The following is a 21,794-nucleotide window of genomic DNA, read 5'->3' as shown; positions in this document are numbered from 1 at the left end:
GGAACGGCCGCCCCAAGCACCTGCTTGAGAAGCTGGTGCCTGGAGCCGGCCCTGGTCCTAGGACCCATCTGAGCCCGAGAGCTTGGTCTGTACCTGAGACTTGAGTCCAAACCCTGTCATTTTGCAGAGGTTCGGTTAGGATTAGGGTGTGTTTACTGCACCAGGTAAGGGGCAGACTCTTCTAGGACTTCGGCAGAGGCTGGGTGAGAGGGTTTGTCCTGAACAGAGGAGGGATGTATTTTGTGAATGGTCCTGTAAGATCCAGCCCCTTGGGACCGCAGAGAAGGACCAGTGCTTGCCTACGCCCGTCACTGCCAGCTGCAGGGTTCCCATTAAGTCCCCCCTATGTCTTCCACTCTCACCTTGCAGACCTAAAGGACGAAGTGAACAAGATCAGTGAGAAGGTCCAGTCTATTGCAGACAGCTTCCCAGTCTCTGATTACACTCAGCCCTTGAATGATGCCCTGATGCAGGCGGAGAACAAGAGCCGCCCTTACCTCCAGGAGGTGAAACACTATGAGAAATACAGGTAACGGGAGAGTGGCTGCAGCTGTGTGAGTCTATGGATCTGATTCTGAGCTCACACCAGTGTGAAGCAGGAGTCACTCCAGTGAAGTCAAGCAGGTAACACCTGTATAAAACCAGGGGACGTGAAATCAGAAGCAGGCTAACAATTTTCCCAGTTCAACCTCTGGGAATGGCTAAATCCCTTGTATTACCCTCCACCCTCTAAGCTAAAGGAGCCACTCTATTAGCAGGAAGCAGTAGTAGGCTGTTATCCTCTGGTGGACCACCACTAGCAGAAGAGAACACACAAGCATTCTCAGTGTGTCACACTTCTTTAAGAGGGTCCAGAATGTATCGTACCGCCCTAGCTGCTCCTGGACTGAAGCCCCCCGACTGCTGATAGTCCACTGAGGAGTTCAGGTCTCTCCTCAAAACTTTCCAGCTGATCACTTGACTTCTTGCTAGCAGGCCCTGGGTGGCTCTGAGGCTGTGTGAAGGTCATGAAATCCCAATCCAATGAGTTCAAATCTAGTCTAGGATAGAAAGCTGAAGTAGAGGAGCAGATGCATTGCTCCCATCTGCTTCTCTCAAAGGGTGATTTTTGACTTCCTGCCTCCACTGACTAACAATGATTGTGGGCTCGGGCCTGAGGCTGAATTTAGGGTTTGCTCCCAGTTATGGCAGGTGATGGTGCAGGCTCCCTCCTGCCACCAGGGATGGGGGAATGACCCGGAAGTGTGTGTGTGTGTGGGGGGGCTTGTTCTTTAACTGCCCTTGTGGCTCCTGACTTCCTCTGACCTCTTCTCTCCGCAGGTGGATTGTTGGCATCGTGCTGTGCTCCGTGGTCCTGCTGGTTGTAGCCTGTAACCTCCTGGGGCTGTCCCTTGGGGCCTGTGGGCTCGCCATGCGGGAGGATCCGAGCGACTACGAAAGCAGAGGAGAAGCTGGGGCCAAATTCCTTTTGGTGTAAGGGACTATTACTGTACTGGGCGGGGCAGGGGAGAGTTCAGGGCCCTCACACCTCAGTTGGGAGTGATGGGGAGAGAATATCTCTGTGATGTGGTGGCATTGGTGGCGTGTGCTACACAGCAGATCAGACTACATGATCTGGTGGTCCCATCTGGCCTGAAACTCTGTGATGGGCACATGGCATTGGGAGTGGACTGGAGTCCAGCCCTCCTCTGTTAGCTGGGAGGCTCTCCATGGTGATGTGGCACTGTAAAAGGTGGATGGTGTTACAGTCAAAGTGTGCGGGGGTGGAAACGGAGAGGTCCTCTGGCTGGGTGGTAGGCCGAAGCCCAGCAGATGCAGGAGTTTGCCTAGGCACTCACGTCTCGCTTCTCTTCCCGTTTGGGTCTCCTCAGGGATGGCTAAGAGGCAGCTCCACCTCTCACTGAAATGTTCCTGGTGGACATCTGATGCCAGGTGACCTGAGCATGGTTGCTACCAGCAGCAGGTTCTTTATCGGCAGTATGTGCTTCACAACATACTAGCACATTTCACGCTTGGGTTTGCGCGATTCATGTCAGAGACAGGTCTGTGCTGCAAAGTTTGTGTCTAGATCTGACCTTCCCAGAGTTCAGGGTGTTCCCAGCCATGGCTTGGGTTTGGGCCCATCTTTATGTAATATGGTTGATCTTTACAATGAATCCTTCACCTGACCACAGCACGTTTCATCTTAAGTTTGTTCAGTTAATGTGAATCTGTCCATACTGCATTTCGTCTTATGTTTGTGTGGTTCGCGTGACCATAGTATGTCTCACATCACATTTGGATGGTTGGTGTGACCATAGCATGTTTCAACCCATTCTAATTTTAAAGTTGTACAGACGTAGTATGAAAGTTTTTCACTGAAAGTTTTTTCAATGGAAAATAGCTTTCTGACCAAAAATTTGTGTGGAAAATCTTTATTTTGGTCAAAATTTTCCAGTTTAAACCAACAACTGAAAAATGTTGGTAAAAACTCAGTTTTTCAATGAAAAACCAAGAAGTTTTGAATAAAAGAAACACCTCTGAAATTTCCCTACAAAGAATATTTGATGTTTTTCAACCAGCGCTACTTAAAATGTTTCCCCTTTGGGGCGTGTGGTCTCACAGGACCATTGGAACAAGTGACCTAGGGTGGGGTGTATTGTCCATGACTCGCAGTCTTTCAGACAAGACTGGATGCCTTTCTGAAAGATCTGCCCTCGCTCAAACAGAAGTTATAGGCTTGGTGCAAGAATTATTGAGTGACATTCTCTGGTCTCTGTGATGCAGGAGGTTAGACAAGATGATCACGACAGTCCCTTCTGGCCTCACAATCTATGAATCTATGGCCTTAGTGAGTTTCTTGTTTGGTTTGTGCACTTGGGGGAGGAGAGAGAGTCCTTCTCACTATCCCCGTGTTGTGATTCACCGCCGAGCACGCTGGAGCCTGGATCCCTCTGAGCAGAGGGACTCCGCAGGTCTGAGGAACCTCATGAGACACTGCAAACATAGGTGTGACCTCAGCACATGTAGATCCAGGTACCTGTGCCAGCTTTGCTCTAGCTAGCCCAGGTACCAATAGCAGTGAAGCCGCGACAACATGGGCTATACAAGCCCACCCGGGACCCTCGAGTGGCTGGCAGTCACACCTATGTTTGCAGTGTAGACATACTGTGAGCCAGCGTGGCTCAGATTTTGCTCCTGTTCCAGCCCAGAGAGGTTCCTTCTTCTGGACATTGCCTCAGGAGGTGCTGCTCTCTCCTGCCCAGTTGGGATGGCGTTAGCTGAAGCATGCATTGCTGCCCCAACCCGGGACCATGCTAGCTGTACAGCAGCTACGTCTGGCCTGGTCCCTGGGGAGTTCTCCCATAGTCCATGGGAGTGGACTCAAACCTGCCCAGCAGGTCTGCGGTCAGTGCCTTCCGGTGCGGGCGTGGCAGTGTTGTGGGATGGTACCGTGCAGCTGCGGAGACATGCGTGTGGATGCCAGGGACTCCGAAGAGAAGCAGGGCAGCTCCCAACTTGCCCTCCTCCCTGCTTGTTCCAGCAGAGTCACTAGAATGGAGGACTAGCCGGCAGGGCGCTCCCTGTAACCCATCTCCTTCTCTATTGCAGGGGTGTTGGCTTTAGCTTCCTCTTCTCCTGGCTCCTGATTCTCTTGGTCTTTGCCACCTTTCTGGTTGGGGGCAATGTCCAGACGCTGGTGTGTAAGAACTGGGCCAATCAGGAGATTTACAAGGTGGGTTCCTGCTTTCTTGGTGTGCCGAGCCTGGTGAGCTGTGCTGTAAGCTCCCCAGGTGGAAGAACCAGCTCGGGCTGGGCTGTGTTAACCAGACAAAGTTGCCTAGCGCACACACTCATTGCCGTACGCATCCTATGCGGATTACTGTACGCACACACACAACATCTACACACACCTGTGCACTCTGTCCTTATTGCTCACCCCCTCACCCCATCACACACTCATCTCCACCCCCACCTGTACACACTCAGTGCACACGCACCTACCCCATATGTACACACTCATTACCATGCTCACTACTGCATGCTCAGTGCACACTTACACCTGCAGCTGCCATATCACACTCACACAGTCAGCTGTCTCGCACACACTCATTGTAGCGGACCCAGGCCATCATTGCAAACTCCCGCTCTCTAACGCAATCACAAAGGCATGCTCTGGCCTTCATTTATCATTGCCCTATGGCCGCTGTACTCTCCTGACATACTGGGGCCATAAAGCTGTCAGATCCTGGGACCGGTCCCTGGGATATGGGACTCAACCATTTGCACAAGTGTGTACAAGTGTACGAATCAGGCCATGAATGACTATACTTGGCAGGTAGCAACCTGCAGGCTACTGATGACTCTACTGAAGGCTTTTTGCTTCATTGTAAAAACTTCTCTTCTCCATCACCAGAATAATTCGTTTCGGGTACGTCTCCACCGCAGCCAGAGGTGCACATGGAGACATACCTATGCTAGCTTTGATCTAGCCGGCTTAAATAACAATAGCAGTGAAGCCATGGCAGCGCAGGCAGTCTGTACAAGCCCACCCGGGACCGTGGGTATGTATTTAGGCAGCTAGCCCGGGCTGCCGTGGCTTCACAGCTGTGATTTGAGCTAGCTAAATAGAAGCTAGCTCGGTTATATCTCCATAAGCCAAGGCTCTGGTTGCAGAGCAGACGCACCCTGAGTGTGCTCTGGGCTTGTCAGCCTGTGAGCGTGCCCGCCAATCAATGCATGCATGTGTGAGCGTGCATGGGTTATGACAGTTTCTTTGTGACATGACGTGATGGAAGAGACCCATGCTCACGTCTGCCCCACTCAGTGTCCAGCCAGGGTTACGGCCCCTTTCCCTCCACCTAGGGTGACCAGATGTCCTGATTTTATAGGGACAGTCCCGATTTTGGGGCTTTTTCTTATATAGGCTCCTATTACCCCCGACCCTCTGTCCCAATTTTTCACACTTGCTATCTGGTCACCCTACCTCCACCAGGCTTCCAGCTTGCTCCTTGAGGCTGAGGAATCGCTCTCAGTGGCCAGTCACACTGGCTTCCTGTCTGCCTCGCACATGGCGTAGTGAAAGGAGCTGGAGGGCAGGCTGAGGATCTGGCCTGTCGTGTCACATACAGACCTGCACAGGTGCACGCTGTCGTACATGGATACACTTAGCTGCGTGCATACACAGAAATACTGTAAATCGATTCAAATGCAGTTCCACCGAGTTCAGCCCCAGGGATGACGTGACCCAACGATGAGATGATCCGTCCCATCACCTCGTCCTGTTCCGCAGCGTCCGGCATGTAATCTAATAACTCGCTCGCTGCATGCTGCAGACTGATCCAATTATGCCCACGCCCGGCCCTTTGCACTGCTTTACCCCGGGCACAGTTGGCACGCACGGATCGTTCCAGTGAATTAATTAAAGCTCCTCAAACAGCGGTTAACGTTTGATCTTTGTTTGGAAGCCGACTGTCACCGCAGCTCCCCCCACACACTGCCCCCCACCACCGTTGGCCAGCTGGAGCTCAGGAAGCAGAGAGATGCACTGAGGGGCTCTGCACAGCCAGAGAGGCAGGGACTGGACAGCTCTGGCTGCAGAAGGGCTAGCAAGGCTCCTTTTCCTGCCCAAAGACCAAGTCTCCCATGCGGATTAAAGGGAGCCAGGGCTCACAGCATAGCAGGGAAGCTCCGAGGGAGGGATTCCAGGTCTGTCAACTGCCATGGACCATTGCAGTGACCATGAGATGAACCCTAAGGTGGCCACTACAAGTGCAGGGAGAGGAGGGGCCAGGGGCTAGTGCTAAGGTAGAGCACAGTACTCCAGGGGATAATGCTGTGGAAGTACTGGGTACCCCAGGGGGGATTGCTGTAGTATTAGGGCAGCCAGGGGTAGTGTTGTGGTAGTGTTGGGTACTCCAGGGTGTAGTATAGATTCTCCAGGGCATAGTGCTATGGTGAACGGGGTACCCCAGAGGGTGGTGTTGTGGTAATGGAGTTCGCCAGGAGGTAGTGTTATGATATTAGGGTATCCCAGGGGGTAGTACTAGGTTGGTACGAGGTACCCCGGGTGCAGTACTGTGGCTGTACTGTGCACCAGCGGTTTCCAATGGAACCCAAGACAGCACATGTGAGGAACAGCCCATGGGATAGAAGTTACTGGGGGGCACTTACCATTGACCCCTATATCAGGGGACTCACCCCTGGTGCAGATGTGGGGACCAAGAGGAAATCACGCAGGACGTGTGTGCTGGGAGAAGAGCCGGTGGTTAGGATGTTGGGTGTAGCCTGTGGCGTATGACCTGGGGAGTGGCTGAACTGTGGGATGGCACCAGGGGTCATTCCATATGGAACAGGCCATGTGGGGACCAGGGTATGGGTGCTGTGGGATGAATTAGCCCCTAGTACTGCAGGTCAGGGGGAAGGGTCACCTTTGGTACAGATGTTAGCGAGATCAGCCCAGCGTGGGTGCAAGAAGAGTCCCCTTAGAGGAGACGCTGGGGTTTTGTGGGATATGAGCAGTGTTAGGATTAGCCCATGAGGGGGCTTTAATATGGAGATATACCTATCTCATAGAGCTGGAAGGGACCGTGAAAGGTCATCGAGTCCAGTCCCCTGCCTTCACAGCAGGACCAAGTACTGTCCCTGACAGATTTTTGACCCAGATCCCTAAATGCCCCCCTCAAGGATTGAACTCACAACCCTGGGTTTAGCAGGCCAATGCTCAAACCACTGAGATTGTGCCCAGGTATAGAGGGTGGGGGAAGCAGCCCGAGAAGTCTGGTCTGAGGGGAATATCCATGATACAGGTGCTGGAGTGGGGAATTGCCCATGGAGACAGGGATCCCTAAAGGTACGGATGTGGAACCCCATCCTCTCCTTGCTTTCCAAAGCCCCTCAGTGACTTTCTCTGCTAGGGTGATTTTAGCCCCATGTTGCTCCAGCCAGTACCCAGAAGTAGGATCACATCCCTTCATCGCTCTTTTCTCCCTCCCGAAATGCTGTTGGGACCAGCACAGCTGCGCTCCCTCTGTGCTCCAACACACCCTGCTCTCCCCCCCCGACCAGGGCCCTCCTCATGCCTCATTTCTCCCCTACTCTCCAGTTTATCGACACTCCTGGGAACCTGCCTCCATCCATGAACCTCACCCAGCTACTCAGCCTGAAGAGGAACCTCAACATAACCTCTGCTTACCAGTGAGTACTCTGCTATGGGGCTGCCCAGGAGACCCCCCCACACACACATTCTTAATGCCACTGCTCATGCTGTCCGGCTGCTTCCTAACGGACTGGCCTCATTAGGAAACTCCTTGAAACGAAGGCCAACCATCTTGAACTGGGGGTGGAGATTAAATCAGAACTAGACCCCAAGGCACAGGCTGGCTTTAGGCAGATCCCCTCGAGGAGCGCTGACCGGGAGTCTCCTCTCCCCTCTCCCGCCCACGCTGACTCTCCCCCCCCAACCGCTCTGTTCCAGGGAGTGCAAGAAGGGTGCAGGCCTCTGGGACATTCTGCAGCTCAAAGATGCCTACAGTCTTGAGGATCACCTCCACCTCAGCCAGGTGAGCGGGGACTTTTCCCCAGGGGGCACCTGTCCTCCCACTCTCGCCAGCCCTGTGGCATCCCTAAGCAAGGAGGGGAATTAAACCTCCACGTTCATACAGTCTCGCACTGTCCCCTGCCCCCAGATCTGCCCACTTAAAGGGAGATTTAGTCTTTACATTGATTCAGCCAAGGGCTTCTCCAAGGGACCCAATCCCTGGCCTCTCTTTCCCAGTGAATCCAGTCTCCATTTTCCATCCAGTCCTGGGTTTCCTCCAACGTCCCCCTTCCAGCACAGACGTGGTGGAACCATCTGTCCTCACACAAGGGGAGACTCTTACTTTTCCATCTTCCTCCATTCTGGGCTTCCATGAGAGGTTGTGGTGGGAAGGGAATTTGGCCTTGCAGCTGTGTGCATATAAAGTACCATGCCTCTCCTCACCTAGCGGGCTCATGCATGAGGCTTAGAGGGCAGGATGCAAAACGCGGGGCCTAGGAAAAATACGAATTCGTGTGTAACCCACTGAGTGTGTTATAGCTCCCTGCCTAACCCACAGAGGGTGTGAGACTATGACTAGTCCTAGTTAGGAAGCCTTAGCTCTGGAGATTCCCCGGTTCATTCCCCAGTGTATCAGCCCAGATAACAGCCGTCCCTTAAACACTGCAAAATAGCACGAAGCTAATTTCTCTTGCATGCAAAATGGGCCCTATCTGCTCAGCTTCAACATTCAGAATTTCCAAAGAGTGCTGAGTAATTCATCCCCCCGGCAGTGAGCTGGCCTGAGTGGGACGAATGGGAAATCTGAGTCTGAGACGAAGTGTGCATCTAAGAGGGAGGAACCTCTCGGATGCTGGGTGAAGTATCATACAGGGGCTGTATGTCGCGCTGTCCTGCTTTTATAGCACTAGGATGGGGCACACAGATTTACCTTTACTGGGTTGACTGGTTTGGAGGCCGTTCCATGGATCTAGCTCTACTGGGCTGACTGGTTTTGTGATGCTAGGTAGGGGCAGAGTCACCCAGCCTATAAGGAACTAGGGCCAGATCCAAATCAGGAATCAGTGGAAAGGCTCCCCTGGGCTGTGGGTCAGGGCCCTAGCCAGGACCAGCACCCGTGGGGCTGGTGGTCATGGCCCTGCCTTGCCCTCAGTACACCAGAGACTTCCAGAAGCGCCTCGACAACTTCAACCTCCACTTTGAAGAAATCCACTTCCTCGACGGGGCTGGGAAACGGGACCTGGAGACCTTCCGGCAGAGCGGGATCGACCAGCTGGACTACCCCACATTCCAGGCCGAGGTGAGGGGTGCCAGAGCAAAGCTACAGCCAGTGCGGTGACATCAGGCAGGAGGTCGCCCTCTCCGTTTACATCCTCCACAGCAGCCCTTCCTCCCGCCGGGTCTGGGAATTGAGACTGGCTGATCGTGCTGCTTCGGCCCGGCTCTCACCCTTGCAGATCCTGGGTCCACTCCCAACCCTCCCCTGGCCCTGACGGAGGCATCTGCCCTGTGTACAGACCCCCTGCCTGTTCCTACTGCCTTTAAGTCCATCCCACTCCTGGATAAGGCTTGTCAATATGCGCCCGCTCCCTTTGCCTGTTCTCCTGCCGGCTCCCTTCCGCCTCACGGTGGCAATAGCCCCCCGGCAGACACCCCAACCCCGTCCTGTCTTCCTATCCTTCCTTGCTCCCGCTCTCTCAGACAGACTCTGCGCAACTTGTGTGGGCTAGAAAAATAGTCTTCTCCCCAGCTTTACCGGTGGGGAAACTGAGGCATACAGAGGTGGCATGACTGGGTAATGGATTAAGGCATTGGACTGGGGGCTTGGGAGACCACAGTTCAAGTCCTTGGTCAACCACAGGATCCTATGGGTAAATCACATAATCTGCCCTGTGTGTCAGCTCCCTATCTGTAAAGTGGTAATAGTCCTGCCCTACCTTACAGGGCCCTTTGGGAGGGTAACGTCCATTAATGATTGTGATGGGGGCCGTATAAATAGCTAGACAGAGTTGCCAAGATCTCGCAGTTGCACATCTGGGAATAGAACCCAGGAGTCCTGACCCCCCACTCCCTGACTCTAGCCACTTGAAAACACTCCCTCTTGGTGGTTCATTGTAGGGGGAAGGGATCCCTGTGCCCTTGGCCCACGTTCTGCCCCATGTTACCCCTGAGCATTGAAGCCCATGGGGCGGCACGGCTGTAGCTGAAATCAGGGTAATGTGCAGGCTGCAGGCTCATCGCTGGTGCTCAGGGAGCATTCGTAAAGTGTGCCCCGCACTTTGGGACCCTTGGCTGACATGGGGTTGTTCATGCGGCTGGCTCCTTTCTCCAGATGCAGAACCCTGTGGTGAGGACGAGCCTGGAAGATCTAGCCAGGGATCTCGAGGGCCTCCGAAAAATTCAGGTGAGTGCAGAGTTGACCTGAAGGGAAAGGAAGGGGTGATCCCCAGGGGCGGGGAGGGGAGATGCATGTGCTTTGCCTCCTGCTGCCCAGCATTGCCACCCCTCTCCTCCCTGCCAAGGGCTCTGTGCTTCCCAGCTGACCAGGAAAGCCATCAGTGACTCTGGTCTCCCTGCTGTCCCCCACAGAACAACATCACAATAGCAGGACGGCTGGCCAACGAGTCCCAGGCCCTGTGGAAAATCCAGAACGCCACCGTGCTCACCCAGGAGGCCCTTGTGGTGAGTGTGATGGACCGAGCAGCGGTCACCTCCAGGCCGGACCAGGGCCGGACTCCGTCCTTGGCTCAGGAGCTTTGGGGTGCAGACGTCATGGCTCAGGCCTAGCCCCAGTAGCATGCCGCTTGGGAAGGGCACAGGGCATCATGGGAAGCCTCCATGGGGGTGTGTCATTCATGTGGGGAGGGACTGGGGGCTGTATGACAGACCCCCAGGGGTGTGAATCCCAGACTTGCTGGCATAGGGGAAAGGTGGAGGGAAGATTCCTGGATTCCACATTGTAGATGGGGTGGTGGTGGAAGTGGAGACTGAAAGGGGGGGGGTGGTGTCTGCCAGCTGTGCCCAGTGGGCTGCTGGCGTTGGTCCAGTTCTTCCCAGGCAGGGGAAGCAAAACCTGCCCACACAACCGGGCAGCCACCGCTGAGAGCTCACAGAGGGAATGGCCACGAAGAGCAAACCCCCCGGGGCAGGGCCGGGGCTGAGGCCTCTGGGTGGGAGGTGGGGAAGGAAGGCTGCTCTCCTCCCGTCCACCCTTTGCCTTCAAAGAAGGCCATTGGGTTCCAGGCTGCGGCCCCCACACCTTGAAGTGGAGCGGACGCATCTGAGCCTCCCTTTGCCTTGCAGGTGAAGCTGAATGAGAGCGTGCAGTTCTTATCTGCCATGGCACCCCACCTCCAGGTACGGTTGCCAGGGGAGACCGTCCATCTGATGGAATGGCCACTGGGAGGGGGAATGGGGTGGGCAGTGGTGGGCAGATGGGTGGCCCCAGGTCCTTGGAGTTAAGGGGGTGGGCAGTCGTGGCCCCAGGTCCTGGGAGTTACAGGCACAAAACTCCCTGCCAGGCCCTGTAGTGACCATAAGGAGCAAGGCCTCGGTGCTCCATTCCCAGCGGAGCCCAGGGACTTTACCGCTGCTGTAGGGAGATGGGGAGCAAGAGGTGGTTTCATGGCCAGGAGCTCCCAACCCCGTGGCGCAAAGGTAAGGCGCCTTCAGAGGGGCAACCCAACAGCCTGGGCGTGTGTGCGAAACACCCCACAGGCGCTCCCCGCTTTTCATGGACATCATCCAGGGCTCGACCCTGACCTGCAGGGACCCCCCCTTTTCTTGGGGTGAGAGGGGAATTCAGTCCCTGTGGTCATTCATTCTAAACTGAGCTTCCTCCATTGACTCCCACCCTGGTCTGAAGGGACCTTGCTCTTGTGAGGTGACCCACTCTTGGGCAGGACACGCTCTTCCTCTTTCTGTGTCCCCTTCCCATGAGTGTGTGTGTCTCCTTGTTCTACGAATCTTCCTCAATCTGAGCCCTTGGAGAGAAGGACATTTGCCTTCTAGTCTCTATGTTCACCTAAGCCGGGTTTTCCCTCTACCCTGCTCCCCGCTCCTGACTGCCGGGGACCACCCCCTTCTGGGGAGCAGAAAGAATTCAGTCCCCTTGAGTTGGGCTCCCAAGTCATTTAGGCGCTTTAGAAAATTCCATCCCTCAGGGACAAGGTGGGTGAGGTCACATCTCTTAATGGACCGACGTCTATTGGTGAGAGAGACGAGCTTTTGAGCCACGCAGTCCTACCTAAAGAGGAGCTCCGTGTGGCTCGAAGGCTTGTCTCTCTCACCAACAGACTGGTCCAATAAAAGATATCACCTCCCCCACTTTTTCTCTCTAATATCCAGGTACCAATAAGGCTACCACTACATTTCCTCCCTCAGGGTTTATTCAGTCCTGGGCTCCACTCACACATTGTTCCCCAGCCCTGACCTATCAATCAAGGCTCAGTAATAATAATACTGCTTAGGCATATGAAGCCAGTCACACTGGATCAGACCCAAGGTCCATCCCGCCCAGACTCCCATCTCTGGCAGTGGCCAGCACCACCTACGTCAGTAGAAGGTGCAAGGAACCCAGCAGGGATGGGATAGTCTCAGGTTCTCACCCTACCGGGGTCACGGCGACGGCCGGAGAGTAAAGCGATTCTCCATCCTGATAGCCGCTCGTCCGCAGCCCCTGTTGCTCGGAGGGTGGTTGGGCGTTTCGTGGGGTTAACCCTACGGTACATGGTCAGCAGCCACACGAGGAGCCAGCTGATTTTGTCGTATAATGACAGAAGAAAGAACCTTCCACCTTCAGTCAGTTCCCCACAATGCTCACTGCCTCCCAGTCTCCACGGCAAATCCACATCGCGGTACTTCGGCTGCCAGAAAGAGACGTCTGTCAGCCCGTCTCCCCAGCGGCACAGGCTGGCCAGAGCCCAGCACCTCATTGGCTTCCCCTTGGACACCAGATCAAACTCAAAGCTTTGCTCTTCCCCTTCCAAGCCAATGCTGGGACTGGCCTGAGGGACCATCTCACCCTCTCTGATCCTGACCTCCCACGACAGATCTGTTCGACCTCCAGGGTGAGACCTCATTGTGCAGGAGGAGGGAGCTTCTGAGATGGAAGTTCTGGAGGAGATCAACAGCACAGACTCTCGCTAATGCCTCCAAAGCTAGATGCAAAACCCACTTCTATGACCAGAGTGACCCCTTCCCAACCAAAGACTGGAGATAGTCCCATCCCCCGCTGCTTGCAGAAGAGATAGCTAAAGATATCTCTGTGAGCACCACCTTGAACAACACCAAAAATCAAGCCAAGGCCTGCTCCCTCCCCCCAACCCAAGCTGAAGAGTCAGGCTTTTCTGTAGCCATGAGCAGTAACAGGCTCACGTTCCCCGTGGCTGACACACAGAAGAGGATGTGTGTCACACCCTGCCCAGTGGATTCTGGGCACACTTTATAAACACTGGGAGGTGTTCAGATACCAGGGAGATGGGTGCCATAGAAGAACCTAGATACATTCCTAGCTAAGTATGATGTAGCAGTCTGAGCTTGGTGTCAGAAGCCAGGATTTCCTGTGTCTTAGTCCTATCTCCAACCCTCTCAGTGATCCTGGGCAAGTTCCACCCTGCCCCCCGTGTGCATCAGTTTCCGCACCTGTTACATGGGGATAGGGACATTTACCTCCTTCCCATGGCTGGTGTGAGGATCAGTGAGTTAATGCTCATGTATGCATGCTGCTGCATGATAAGCCTACAGCTCCATCCTTAATTAGAACCTCCGCTCCCAGAATTCCCCATCTCAGTGGTCAATCTCTCTCCCTCCCCATGATTCATAGCACCATTCAGCTCTCCAGTGCCCTCTAAGGTGCCTCTCTCCTCCCAACCCCGCTCTCCCACCAGCCCCTCTTGAAACGGACGATGGCTGAGATCGCCCTAGTCGAGACCATGCTCCCGGTGCAGGCGCAGCGGCTCCTGAGACACGTGAGTGAGGAGGGGACCTTAGCCCCACAGGGCATTGAAGGGCAGAGCTGGGGCACAGCAATCAGTTGGAGGAAACCGCAGAGATGGCTGCATAGCAGCATTGAGACCCTTGCGGGGGACGGGACTCCTGCTTGATAACCAGCTCCATGGGACCTGCCTACAAACTCAAGGCTTGCTGGGGCATCTGGGACTGCAAACCCAGAGGCAGCATGACCTACACTGGGGCAGATCCTGGGTAGCTGGAGATCCAGCCAGCAAACCCAAAGCCTGTGTGAGCCTACTCTGGGCCAGACTGTGCACTGGGGCCCTGAATTCCTCATGAGCCCTTTGGAAGCCAGTGTGTGTCCTTCAGGCTGCCTTCTGTTCCTGCAGGAGATCGGCTGCTTCTCAAGGAAAGAACTGGGCTATTTCTCGCAGTACCTGAACTGGGTGAGACGCACGGTAGGTGCTAACATCAGCAGAGGAGCCCCGTCAGAGCAGAGGTTGCTGCGGTTGTGATTTATTTGTATTACCATTGCGGGTCGGTGCCCCAGTCCTGGACCAGGAGTCCATTGTGCTAGGCGCTGTACAGACACAGAACAAAGGGGTGACAAAGGGGTGACAATCTAAGGCTGTCTTCACTTGAAACGCTGCAGCTGCACTCAGGGTAGACACTTAAAGCAGTGACGGGAGGTGTTCTCCGGAAATCCATGTCCCCGGGAGGTGGCAGCGAGGTCGGGGGAAGAATTCAGTGCAGCCCCCCCGTACGACAAGAGACAGCAGATGGAGGCAGGCAGCTGGGATCTCAGCCTAACCGGTAGCAAGTTTCTTGTAGGCATCAAGGCAAAGGAGAGGTTGAAGGAGGGCTTTGAAAGAGGCCAGTGAGTGGCTTTTGTGGATGAATCCAGGGAGCGCCTGCCCAGAGTGAATAGCGAATGAGAGGTGATAGGGCAGAGATTGGTCACGAAGGGCCTGGACAGTGAAGACAAGTATCTAATGTTCAGTATGATAGAGAAGGAGCCGGCAAAGAGCATTCTCCCCGAGGGCATTCTTAGTTTGAAGAGTGCAGCAGAGCTGGCCAGCAAAGGCAAAGGTCAGCTGGTTGGGTATCTGAGCATAACTGGGTTTGTGACTGTGTCAGCCTCCACCCAGGTCACTACCTGGATAACTCACTGTCTCCTCTTTTGCTCCAGATGACTGAGGATGTGGCTTCCTGCCAGCCCCTCGCCACGGCGCTGGATAACGGCCGGGTGATCCTGTGCGACCGCATCGCTGAGCCCTGGGTAAGGACAGCAGGACCTTCCACTCCCTGCTGCTGCCTTGGGCTTTAGCCCCCATTCCTCCCTGCCCCGGGGAATCTGTTCCCGGCCAGGGGTGAGTGGGCAGCTCTCAGACACCATGGAGACAGCACTAATTGGTCTGTCTCAGAGCCCTCCCATCCCCAGGCACTGAGTGATGCCCAGTCTCCACTCCCATCACCCCGGCATCGAGAGCATGGGGGAGAGCAGAGGCACTCCCAGCAGCTGCAGGCCATCTCAGTGAGCAGTTTCTGTGCAAAGGGGCAGTTGTGGGGGTCTATTATTTTATAGGTATTATAGGTGTGCCATGAAATTGGGGCCTCACTGTGCGAGAGGCTGCACAGATACATAGTAAGACAGTCCCTGCCCCTAGAGCTCACAGTCTAAATAGACATGGGGTGGGAGGGGAAACTGAGGCACAGACAGTGGGTTGCCAGAAGTCACTGACAGATTGAGGGAGAGCACCCGGGTCTCCCGACACCTAATCCAGCGCCCGACCCACTAGGCCATGCTGCGTCCACCAAAGGGATGTGAATCGAACAGGAAATGAGATGCAGCCTGGGAGCCAGCGTGGTCCTTGCTGCGACCATCTCAGTCCTGGAATAGGCCAGATCCGCTCCTGTTGATGTCAGGAGACGCAGGCTCCACCCTGACTGACCTCTCACACCGTGTCCCCCACAGCTGTTACTAACTGGAATCAGCCCCTCCACCCCACCCTGTCTCCTGGGACCCCGTCTCCCTCTATCTCCTTGCCTGGTCATGGTGCTACCAAAGCCAATAGACGCAGAGAGGGGATAAAAGGCTGCCTAATCTTGTCTGAGCAGCCTAAATTGCCCCGGGGAAGACGCAGCCTTTGCTGAGATAGGCCAGCGCCGGATGAAAGCAGCCAGCTTGGGGGTGTCTATGTACCATGCAGGGTGCTCTCCTCCTCAGCAGGGCTGCCCAAAGGTTTGTTGCATGGCAGGATTTCCCAGTTCCCTGATCTGGCAGCAGGAGGGGGACCATCTACGATAAATCTCGGCACGCACTGTGTGTGCGAGCACATGCATGCCACTGCCCTCTGCTGGATGGTATCGGAGCTATTCCACTGTGTGTCGTAGGCTCCCTACTACCAGCCAGTGAATCCCTCTGATTAGGAGTTAGGAGCCCACGGGGCAGGCCTCTTGCAGTCCCTCTATGGAGTAAGGTGGCGACTGCAGGCCAGAAGCTAACGGCATCGGGGCAGTGACCAAACTCCCATTGACTTCATCAGGCCCAGAAACTGGCCCCTGAGCAAAGGGTTAGAGGCTCTCTGTCCAACCTGCTTCCATCTGTATCCAGAGTAACCAAGGGGCCAGCTCCCCCACTCTCTCCCCCCATGCCCCGCCCAATGGAGCCGATCAGGGTGTTTGTTGTGTCCTTCCAGAACGCCTTCTGGTTCAGCCTGGGCTGCTGCACCTTCTTCCTCATCCCCAGCATCATCTTCGCCATCAAACTTACCAAGCACTTCCGCCCCATCAGGAACCGGCTAATGTAAGTGGCAGGCGCCGCGGGTGCTGGGACCTGTGCTCCGCCCGCATTCTCTCCATGCCATGACAGCAAGGGACCCACAGGAAAGGGGAATGCACCAAGCAGCAGCTGGCGGGTGTCATTCCCAGCTGGAGGAGACGTATGGGCAGTAGCTGGGAATCACACCTCCTGGCTGCTGTGTAGACGTACTCCTGGAGGGACCCCATTTGAGCCACCCCCGCAAATGCCCCATCAATAGGCCCAGCTGTGGCAACCCTGGGCACATGCCCACCTAGGGTCCTCTGGTGTCTCTCCATGTAGACGTTCGGCAGGAGCCCAGCAGCACCTCGATACAGAGGGGTATTTACCTATAGGTTGGATGGACTGAGGCGAAGGGCCACAATCAGGGGTCGAGGAAGCGAAGAGAGAGACGGATAAAGTTCCATTTGCTTTTGATCCAGTCCTGGATGGATCTCTGATCCCTGCAGTCCTGTGTCCAGTAAGCCCATTGGACAGATCCATCCAGTGGGCGGATCTCTTATCCCTTGGATCTTGTCCCCCTTTGTACGCTCCCTGAATCCTTGGACACAGAGTCCAAGATCTTGCGCATACTCAGAGCTTTACCTGTTGGCAGAATACCATGACAGCGCCTGATGCAGCCTGCAGGGGGCACTTATTTCCTGTTCTTAGATGCAGCCACCTTTGGAGTGTTGGCCCAGGAGAACAGAAAGGGTTAACTCCCCCCCCAACACTCCACCCTGCTGCCCTTGAGGGCTCCCCCTCAAACATGCCTGGAGCCCATAGGCCCTCATCCCCGTACACGTAGGGTGAACCTGCATGTGGTCTATGCCCATTGCACACAGGGGTTAGTTAACTGGCACATGGCTCTGTCAGCTCTTCTGCCCAGGGCTCAGTTCCCTGAGAGGCCGGGATAGATCCAGGAATTGCGGTGCATAATTCAGAGGTAGATTAAGGACAAACGGGTAACTACCGCCCTGAACCACAGCCTGCCCCAGGCCTAGCCAAGCTCAGCTCACTGAATTCTCCCATGTGCCCCTCGTTACTGTATGTTCTTATGGCCCCTGAAGTCCTCTACAAAGAGAGGGTCATTTTACCCACCAGAGTAATGCTGCCTCTTCTGGGGCAGAGCCTGGCAGGTGTTTAACTGGCTGCAAGGTGACAACAGAGATAATATTGGCTTCTCCCTTATGCTCTCTCCTTTTCTTCCCCACCACCTGCAGCTCTACTGCCTCAGAGGAGACCTATCCTTTCCACATCCCCCGCGTTACAGCTCTCAAGCTATAGGAAGGGGTCTCCGGCATCTCCAGGTAAGGGGGAAACTAATTAATCTGGGAACTCATATCTCTGTGGTGGAGGACTCCTGAATCTGAGAGTCCTGGGGCTCCCCAGGAGTCCTGGAACTACAGACCACTGGTCCCAGGCAAGCTCTAGGTGGGCTCTGGGACCTTGATGTCACCTGGGGATGGACATTCTTGGACCTCTCTTTTTCAGGTCCTCTTCAGAGCTCCTGGACCCCTGAACCCAGGTTTCTCTTGGGGATCCTATACCTCAGTGCCATGGGACTCTTTGTGGATACCAAGCTGCCATGTTGCAAATATTTCTGAAGGTCGCCCACACCCCTGAGTCGAAGCTGCCCCCCGAGTTCTCCCATAGGTTTCCATCACAGGTGTTCTGGGGGTGTCCAGTCTGTTCATATCTCCCCAGGTAACTGCTAATGAGTCCTTTCACTTGTAGGTCTCCTGGGGAAAGTGCCTGGATTCCTCCCAGTGCCAGAACCACCCCCATCAGAAACACTTCCCTTCCACTCTGCCTCACCTTCCCCATGTTGCTTCTGAGCTGCTGGAGGAGACTCCTGCAATGACCCCACTCCTCAGCTCTTTCTCCCAAGCACCCCCCTCTAGTGACCCCCACTCACTGCAGCGCCAGTGGATTTGCACAGCACGGCAAGGCAGAAGGGAAAATTCCTGCCGCATAGCAGCACCCCTCCAGGGTTCGACGTCTCCAGCCATCCCAAAGGGGAGCCATTAAAACCCACCGATGCCCATGTTACCTCCCGGATTAATTCATGTCTGCGGCGTCCTCCCGGCTTCCGGCTGCTTTATGGTTCCAGCAAGCTTTTCTTAGGATCTGTGAGTGAGTGAGCCTGCCTGGCTCGCTCATCTTCCTCCCTGGCCTTCTGCAAACACACACACACTGGGCTGCAATGCTAAATCCACCGTGCCCTGCCAGAATCCAGGGCTCTCACTCATTCAGGTTAAGAGGATGCATATACGACCTGATGACTGGTCAGGGCTCTTCCCCTTAGAGATGAGCCTGGACCAGCTCCCCAGAGCCAAACGCTCCCCAGTGCTGCCAAAACCCAGATCTGGATCTGAATCCGGCACCCTGGTCATTGGCTCGCTAATGGGCCACACACAAACCTCCGCTCCAAAGATCCCAGGAGATGGGGTGAGGGGGGAGGTGAAGTCCAGATCTCAGTTTTGCAGCTGGGGCTCGTCTCTGCTTCCCAGGTCAGGGCTCTCGCTGGGACTCTTGCTTCTATGTCTGCTGTCCCTGCCCGGCTCTGGAGCACCAAGCTCACAGAATGTCCTGTCACTGCTGCTTGGGTGAAAACCTACCTGGGTCTTTGGGGACTCCTCCAGGTGGTGCAGGACCCCTGCTGCCAGAGGAGAGGACACGGGTCTAAATTCGACCCCCAGCTGGGAGATCGCCCCTTCTGTCCCCAACTCTAGGCACCTAAAGGACACTGGTCTGGCTCTCTCTGGGGTGAAGATGGGTCCTCATGCTTCTCTGGACTTTTCTGCCAAAGGGCAGGCTACCAAGGTCCTGTTGTATTTTAACCCATCCTGGAAAGCCCCGGCATTGGGATTTAGGGTACAAAGGGGTGTCAGTGCTGGAGGATGCTGATGCTATTAAAGCACTGGCCCCTTTTCTAACCATGACTGCTTTGTGCATCCATTCTGGCGCTCTGTTCTGGAGGGGAGGGATGGGTGAGGGTCGGTGGTGGGTGGGATAAATCCTCTCTGTTTTCTTGAAACACAGTGGATTCCCAAGGCATCCGTCTTTGTGGATCCGTGTCAGAGGGCCAGGCTGGAGAGGAAGGCTAGCCTGGGACTGGGGAGAGCCTACAAATGTCCTGCTCTGGTCTAGGCTCTGTGTGTGACCTTGGGCAACTGACTTAACCTCTCGGGTATGTCTTCACTGCACAGTTAGCCCAGGATCTGTGACATTACCCAGGGTACAATCTGGACCCCTCAGTTCTCCACCCTTTTATACTGCTTTGCTGTGAGAGTTACCACTCCTGGTCTGCCTACACACAGCCTCCAGCATGTAAGTTACTCCTCGTCATAGAGTCTGAGCAATATGGGCAGCGACTCATGAATTACACTGCAGAGCAACACCAGCAAATTCCCAGTCCTGGACTTTCCTGCAGAAATGTGTGTCTTGTACTGCCCAGCTCCCTCCTGGACAATACAAGCTCATATAAAGTCCGTCATTTCAAATTCAAACACATTCTGTTCTCCCAAATGGCGTTTCCCAAACACTGGTTTAGATAAAACAATAAAACAAAATTATTAACTACAAAGAGATAGAGTTTAAGTGACCGCAAGTAAGGAGGCATAAAAGTCAGAATTGGTTAAAAGAAAATAAAAATAAAATGCAACAAATGCCAACTTAATGAGCTAAGTGAATTCAAAGCAAAGTCTCTCTCCCCCCATGTTCCAACAGTCTTACTGGCTGAATTTCTTTCAGTCAGGATCTCTCCCCCAGGCCAGTGCTGCTTCCTTGTTCTTCAGATGTTGCCGATGCTGTGGGTAGAGAGAAAGGGGGAGATAATTCAGGGTATCTTCTCTCCCGTCCTATAATTCTTTCTCTTCTTTGAGAATCACCTCCAGCTGAGGTTGAGGAGACAGAAAGTCTGTGTAGACGGGAACCCCAAGCTGTTTCTTTGTCAAGATGTTGCTCTTTCACCCACACCCTCTTTCCTGCCAAAGAACGGTTAACCAGGTGATGGTCCATTTGATTTCTGGCCAAGGCGTCGGCTAGCCTTTTGTCTCTGGGGAACTGGTTTGTGACATGTTGTCTTAGTAATATCACACAGTAGAGTCTTACAATTTTACATACACTTGCCACACATATTTTACCAGGACAATAATAATCAGCAAATTACGAGTTTTCAACCTCACAAGCCATACTTCGTACCAAATGTATCACAGTCTTGTAAAAGGGGTGAACATAGGGGTTCAGATGGTCACAGGATCTTATCTGGGTTTTAGCCCAAACTCCCTACTGTGCACACAGTACGTCTGACTCGGGTTTGGAGGTGCTTTAAGTCCAGGCTAGCCGATAGAGCTTTGAGCGTGGGTTAGAGTGCTGGCTGGAACCCATAACTACTCTGCAACGAGGATGCAGGCAAAACTCACTTGAGTGCTGCCAGGCCTCCAGCGCCCTTCCCAGAATTGTCCCCAGTGAACCGACAAATTCCCCCACAATTGACTGGGGGGAAAATCCTAGCGTGTCTCAGCACAAAGAACCCTGGGACACGCCCCCCGCCGTGTGCTGATGCAGCCAGGCAGGGAGGGCTTTACAGAGAGGAAGCTCACACCCGGGCTGGGCTAACCCAGCTGCCAGTTAGCTAGTGAAGACACATCCCCACGTTACAGATGGGAACCAGTGGCATACTCTGCCTTTCGAGAGGGGGTGAGAACAAATACATTTATAAGGATACCCAGCACTAGGACCCAGGTCTGCAGAGCTTTGATGAACGCTTCCACACCTCCACCCACAGCAGAGCCACCATCCATGCTCTGTAAACCCTGGGAGACTGAGTGCCGCCCATGGAAACCAGATCAGCAGCCCCCCCCCCATCCTCCCCGTGGCCCCTGATTGCGCCAAGCATGCTATTTAACCATGGAGGGTGCTCCAGGAAGCTGTCTTGGTAACCCGGCAGTACCCGGCCTGCTGCTACAACAGACCCCGCTCTCGTTCCCTGCTTCGGAGCCCAGCTCTGTTCCTTGGCTTGACTCCTGATCCCTGACTCCGGCTGCGATCTCTGACTAGACTCTCGATTCCTAACTCTGGTTCAGACCTTCGGCTTACTCACGGTTTCTGGCCCTGGCTCCTGTTCCAACCACCAGGCCCGGCTCCTGCTCTGACCATTCAGCCCGACTCCTGGTCCTACCCGCTAGGCCGCACTGCCCATGTCCCGGTTGTGCCAACACTGATGTTTGGGAGGTGCTCGGATAGTACAGGAATAGAGGCTGTAGAGGGGACGGGGGACCAAGTCTTACCACTGACGTCTTCAGGCTTTGCATCAGTGCAAAGAGCATTGGCCCATTGGAGTTCGGCGCCTAAATACCTTTGAGGACCTGGGCCTTTGTCTTTGGTGATAGACACCCCCCACCCTGTCTTGTTCCTACTCTCCTAGGACAGTGACTCTCGCTAACATCCCGCGGCTCTAACCTCTGACTGCCCCTGACGGGCTGGTGCAGGGAGAAGGCAGCGCCTTGGCCCTGAGGC

The 21,794-nt window shown here is 54.6% G+C and overlaps 1 protein-coding gene across 1 annotated transcript in view; it reads left to right on the top strand.

Annotated features, from left to right (window-relative positions):
• PROM2 (prominin 2) overlaps nt 1–17,572 on the top strand; it is a 31,369-nt gene extending 13,797 nt beyond the window's left edge. The window contains exons 8-21 of the mRNA XM_029912726.1: nt 370–529; nt 1,321–1,473; nt 3,592–3,715; nt 7,085–7,176; nt 7,457–7,541; nt 8,673–8,819; nt 9,852–9,923; nt 10,109–10,201; nt 10,823–10,876; nt 13,408–13,488; nt 13,861–13,929; nt 14,661–14,750; nt 16,171–16,277; nt 17,495–17,572. Of these exons, the coding sequence (XP_029768586.1) occupies nt 370–529; nt 1,321–1,473; nt 3,592–3,715; nt 7,085–7,176; nt 7,457–7,541; nt 8,673–8,819; nt 9,852–9,923; nt 10,109–10,201; nt 10,823–10,876; nt 13,408–13,488; nt 13,861–13,929; nt 14,661–14,750; nt 16,171–16,277; nt 17,495–17,558 (1,391 nt within the window). The 3' untranslated portion in view covers nt 17,559–17,572. The remainder of the gene's footprint in view (nt 1–369; nt 530–1,320; nt 1,474–3,591; nt 3,716–7,084; nt 7,177–7,456; nt 7,542–8,672; nt 8,820–9,851; nt 9,924–10,108; nt 10,202–10,822; nt 10,877–13,407; nt 13,489–13,860; nt 13,930–14,660; nt 14,751–16,170; nt 16,278–17,494) is intronic.
• The last annotated feature ends 4,222 nt before the right edge of the window (nt 17,573–21,794 follow it).

Source organism: Terrapene carolina, unplaced genomic scaffold (assembly GCF_002925995.2).
Source record: "Terrapene carolina triunguis isolate 2854851 unplaced genomic scaffold, T_m_triunguis-2.0 Scaffold53, whole genome shotgun sequence".
In the NCBI taxonomy this organism is placed as follows: Eukaryota; Metazoa; Chordata; order Testudines; family Emydidae; genus Terrapene; species Terrapene triunguis.
The sequence above is the reverse complement of the archived record's forward strand: the minus strand, read 5'-3'. Positions and strand labels throughout refer to the sequence as shown.